Source organism: Stegastes partitus, unplaced genomic scaffold (assembly GCF_000690725.1).
Source record: "Stegastes partitus isolate 25-593 unplaced genomic scaffold, Stegastes_partitus-1.0.2 Scaffold690, whole genome shotgun sequence".
Classification (NCBI taxonomy): Eukaryota; Metazoa; Chordata; class Actinopteri; family Pomacentridae; genus Stegastes; species Stegastes partitus.
Window position 1 is genome coordinate 363,734 of NW_007578421.1, and position 5,036 is coordinate 368,769.

Genomic DNA, 5,036 nt, shown 5'->3' on the forward strand with positions numbered 1-5,036 from the left:
GCCGTGTATTTAGCCCGGTGTTAGCCTGTTAGCGCCGTGTATTTAACCCGGTGTTAGCGCCGTGTATTTAGCCCGGCGTTAGCCTGTTAGCGCCGTGTATTCAGCCCGGCGTTAGCCTGTTAGCGCCGTGTATTCAGCCCGGTGTTAGCCTGTTAGCGCCGTGTATTTAGCCTGCTGTGAGCCCGGCGCTGTGCCCGTTTGTGTGCCCTCACGCTCGGATGATGTTGCCCAGCGTGTGGTCCTCCTTGTTCAGAGTGAACAAACAGGCGTTTGGGACTTTGGTGTCCTTGCTGATGCTGATCTTTTTCTCTCCTTCGAACAGCAGGAACGACTCGAAGGCAGGAGGCGCGTTCATCTTCCCGGACTGACCAGCGAAGCTGCCGCTGCTTCCGTTTGAATCAGCGGCTCTTTAAGCAGCCTGAAGCGGCAGCAGCACCGCCTGGAGGCCGAGAGAAAACCTCCTGTTGGCTGCTTTAGCCAAGTACCCCTGACTGCAGTACGCAGATAGGGGCGGGGCTCAACGTGGGCGGAGTCAAACGTTTACCCCAATTTTTAATCCCTCCCGTTGACGCGAGGGTGTGCGTATTGGAGAAGAAGAAGAAGAATCAGTACAAGAGAGAAGACAGTATTCTGACAAAGAAGAAGAAGAAGCAGCAGATTATTAGAGGGTTAGGGACTGCGTCCTGCAGTCAGGGGCTTCAGGTGTTTCATCAGCTGACTGCAGAGAACCAGCTCAGGTGTTTGATGGGAAACAAGGCGGCTCCACTGAGAGTGTTTGTGGGGAAACACAACAACAAAACCCGTTTGAGGGACCAAATGTTCCGTCAGCCTTCAGAGAACAAAGAAACTGATGAAAACATTAAAGCCTGTTTATCAGTTTTGTATTTGTTCGTGACTTGGAGCAGCAGAAAGAATAAGAATGAGACTGAATGTGAAGTTACTGAATTCATCATCCATGAAAATAGTTGGATTCTTATTATTTTATTGGTTAATCATTAAATAATTTATCTTCATGAGTAACAAAATGACAGCATATGTAATGTCGTCATACAGTCTGGTGATTGATGATTATAAACAAACTGAATCTGATAAACTTACGTCTGAGCAGCTCACACTAAAAACAATGTTCAACAGTTCGGACAATTTCGTCATTTTCCGGTTATCGTTCCTTCTGACCAATCACAACACTGGTTCCTGCTTGTCCGCTCCTATTATTGGTCAGCAGGAGGTGGTTTGTTTTTGAATGTCAGACTCTCATTGGCTGCGTGTTTGAGGAAGCGTCGGTTTAAACCGGGGGGCGGCAGCGAGCTCAGTTTGAATCCGACAGACTGCAGCTCTGCGCGTACGGACCGACACCTCGACATCTGGTGAGTCCCGGCGGATCAGAGGAACACCTACCTGCCGTGTTTACCTGGACGGTTTATTTGTGTTTACCTGTTGTTCGTTTCCTCTGTGGTCCGGTTAGCAGCAGGCTAACAGCGGAGCTAGCCGTCAGTTAGCCGCTCAGCTAACAACCACAGCGCTGCTGCCGTTAGCATCATGCTAACGACCCGAATGGACCGGACAGCCGAAGGTTCAACCCGGTACCACCGGTCTGTTTAACCCGGTCCCTTCCCTGTTTTGTCTTCCAGCAGGAACCGGACCGTCAGCACTCATGGCCTCCCAGAACATGGACCCTGCAGCGGCTGCAGCTTCCTCCACAGCCGCTCTGAAGGGCAGCGAGAGCGGCGGCAGCGCGGCCCGAGGCTCGGTGTCCAAAAGGTAAGACAGACCGGGGTCCTCGTGTCCCTGCTTCACTTTACCTGCTCTGTCCTGCATCAGAACCGGCCCCGGTGCCTGTCCTGCATCAGAACCGGCCCCGGTGCCTGACCTGCATCAGAATCGGTCCAGGTGTCTGTCTTACATCAGAACCGGTCCCAGTGTTTAGGTGGTTGTAGCTGTTAGAACAGCTTGAACTGAATATCTGCACGGTTCTGTTTGCTGCTGCGGAGCGACTGACTTCCTGTTGGTGGTAGAAGAGCCTTTAGTGTCTCTGAGGTTCTGCTGATGTGAGGATGAGGACGGAGGATGTTTAACTGTGTTTGTTTCTGCAGGTTGCAGCAGGAGCTGATGACTCTCATGGTGAGTTCACCATTCAACACATCTGCTGCTTTCACCTGTGTCTGCTCACCTGCACCAGGTGAGCTGTTGGAGCAGGACGCAGCCGTCCAGCCTCTCCAACGGCCACTTCATGCTTCCTGCATCACGTGTGTTGGTGCTACAGTGGAGCCGGTCTGCTGTGACCCGTTACATTGGCTCATATCAGACAGGGATACGTGGGCTGTGGTTGGCACAGGAAGCATGGACTGGCCTCACCGCTGCTGTGATTGGTCGACATAACTGATGATTGTAATGCTAAACGTGTTGACGAAAAAACTTTTCATTGTAGCTTCTTGTTTCTGCTCAGAAGTTATTATGTTCCTGCAGTTTAACTGTAACACGTGGATCAATTATGTAAAATGAGCAGCCAATCACAGAGGACCGCTCACTAACGACCGTGTGACCTTTCCTGGCAGATGTCTGGTGATAAGGGCATCTCTGCGTTTCCAGAATCAGATAATCTCTTCAAATGGGTCGGAACCATCGATGGAGCTCAGGGGACGGTACGGACACTGACCGATCGATTGATTGATTGATGTTGACTTCAGTGTCGGCAGCTTCTTTCACTGCTCGTGTATTTCTGTTTTCTTCATCGTGAGCCCACCTCTGAAGTACTGACATACTCCAGTACTGTAGACAGGAAGTACTTTTAGAAGGGAAGTCGCACTCCAGATGTACAGATGTGTCTCACCTGTGCAGGTGTACGAGGGGCTCAGGTACCGGCTGTCCCTGGAGTTTCCGGCTGGCTATCCATATCAGGCTCCTCGTGTGAAGTTCGTCACTCCGTGTTTCCACCCCAACGTGGACGATCAGGGTTTCATCTGTCTCGACATCCTGAAGGACAAGTGGTCGGCGCTGTACGATGTCCGCTCCATCCTGCTGTCCATTCAGAGCCTGCTGGGAGGTAACACTTGAACCAGTGTGTCCATGTAGGACCAGTATCACCAGTGTGTCCANACCAGTGTGTCCATGTAGGACCAGTATCACCAGTGTGTCCAGTAGGACCAGTATCACCAGTGTGTCCAGTAGGACCAATATAACCAGTGTGTCCAGTTGGACCAGTATCACCAGTGTGTCCAGTTGGACCAGTGTGTCCAGTAAGACAGCAGACTCACAGCAAGCAGCTCCGATCAGCTGAACCATGTCGACTTTTACCCTCTGAAAACTACCACTACCAGCACTGGTACTACGAGTACTATTACTACCACCACTGGTACTACCAGTACTATTACTACCACCACTGCTACTACTAGTACTATTGCTACCACTGGTATCACTAGTACTACGAGTACTATTACTACCACCACTGGTATTACTAGTACTATTACTACCACTGGTACCACTAGTACTATTACTACTACCACTAGTGATGTGGTGAACTGATGCTGTGGAGCTAGGTCTGCACGGTAACTGATGCTGTGGCGCTAGGTCTCCATGGTAACTGATACTGTGGAGCTAGGTCTCCACGGTAACTGATGCTGCAGAGCTCGGTCTCCACGGTAACTGATGCTGCAGAGCTCGGTCTCCACGGTAACTGATGCTGCAGAGCTCGGTCTCCACGGTAACTGATGCTGCAGAGCTAGGTCTCCACGGTAACTGATGCTGTGGACCTAGGTCTCCATGGAAACTGATGCTATCCTGTTCCAGGTCCTGCTCAGCGTCTCCCTTTAACTGGTTCCTGATGATGGTGTTTTCTCTGTAAACCTGCTGATCTGTACGTTACTGAAACACTGAATGAAGCAGTTACAGCATCACACACTGGAGGCATCCTGTTGCCATGGAAACCTACATGTGTTCAGCTGCTGATGCAGAAATTACATTAACATGTACGGTGTGTGGAGACAACATTTTTCCAGTGTTGGTAACATCTGTGGACAATTGGGAGAAAACTGGAGTCAACACGAGTAAATAAATAGTCAAAGAAACGTTGCTTCTCTCTGGTCTCCATCATTCTGATCGAGTCCTGCTGACAGAAGACGTCTCTGAGTTCTCTCCTTCTTCATGTGGTTCTGGTTCCACAGAGCTGCAGGAACGGAGTCCAGAGAGTGAAGCAGCAGCTGATCTTATCTTGAGATCAGGTCCAGCAGGAACTCCTCGGTTCGGTTCCTTCTCTCTGTATTTAGCTCCAGACTGAATGTTTGTTTCCTCTCCAGAACCGAACAATGAGAGTCCACTGAACACGGCTGCAGCAGAACTCTGGGAGGACCAGGAGGGTGAGAACCACTACATTAGAACATTAATATGAACAGTTGCTGTGTCGGGAGTCTTCACATGTGTCGTTAGTTTTAACTCTTGAAGCTCGACAGACTTTTATTTTTATACTTAATTCCTGAACTCGTGAATGCAGCAGAATCCAACGCTTCATATTTACATAAAACATCAGCCCGGTTCCTCCTGTGTTGGCCTGGTTCTCCAGACCTCCATCTGGCCTGCTGCTGCTGATGATCCCAAAAGGGTTGTTTCAGTCAGAAATGTGGATGTGATGAGAGAAGTCCTGGAGCTCAGATCTTTGGTTCCTTCCAGAGTCTTTTCTTGCTGTGGGAAACGTTAGCTTGAAGACGTTCCTGAGTTTTTAGGCCGTTTGTTTTTTCTGTGAACTCAGATTCAGCCACGTCAATGATCAGTAACAAACCAATCTTAAAGAATGACGGATGTAAATGATGAGACCAAGTTAAGACTGGAGGTCATGAACAGTCAGAGCTCGCTGTCATGGTGGACCATCCACAACCATCACAACAGCACTCTGATCAGAGCAGCTCTGAGGGCTGCACTACGAAGCGAGATCAGTGGGTTAGCGAGGTATGTTGAGCTCAAAGCCGAGTTACAGCATCACACTGTAAACATCACGTTGCCATGGGAACCAGACGTGTATGTAGTTGCTGATGCAGAAATCACAT

At 49.8% G+C, this 5,036-nt stretch overlaps 2 protein-coding genes across 2 annotated transcripts in view; one reads left to right on the top strand and one right to left on the bottom strand.

Moving 5' to 3' along the window:
- The window catches only part of polr2j (RNA polymerase II subunit J), a 1,531-nt gene extending 1,041 nt beyond the window's left edge, over positions 1-490 (bottom strand). The window contains exon 1 of the mRNA XM_008290671.1: positions 213-490. Within this exon, the coding sequence (XP_008288893.1) occupies positions 213-355 (143 nt within the window). The 5' untranslated portion in view covers positions 356-490. The remainder of the gene's footprint in view (positions 1-212) is intronic.
- Positions 491-1,258: 768 nt separating this feature from the next.
- Positions 1,259-4,384, top strand: LOC103363777 (ubiquitin-conjugating enzyme E2C). The gene is made up of 6 exons (XM_008290672.1): positions 1,259-1,367; positions 1,632-1,761; positions 2,094-2,121; positions 2,556-2,642; positions 2,839-3,043; positions 4,293-4,384. The coding sequence occupies exons 2-6, from the start codon at positions 1,655-1,657 to the stop codon at positions 4,382-4,384; spliced, it is 519 nt and encodes a 172-aa protein (XP_008288894.1). The 5' UTR covers positions 1,259-1,367; positions 1,632-1,654.
- The last annotated feature ends 652 nt before the right edge of the window (positions 4,385-5,036 follow it).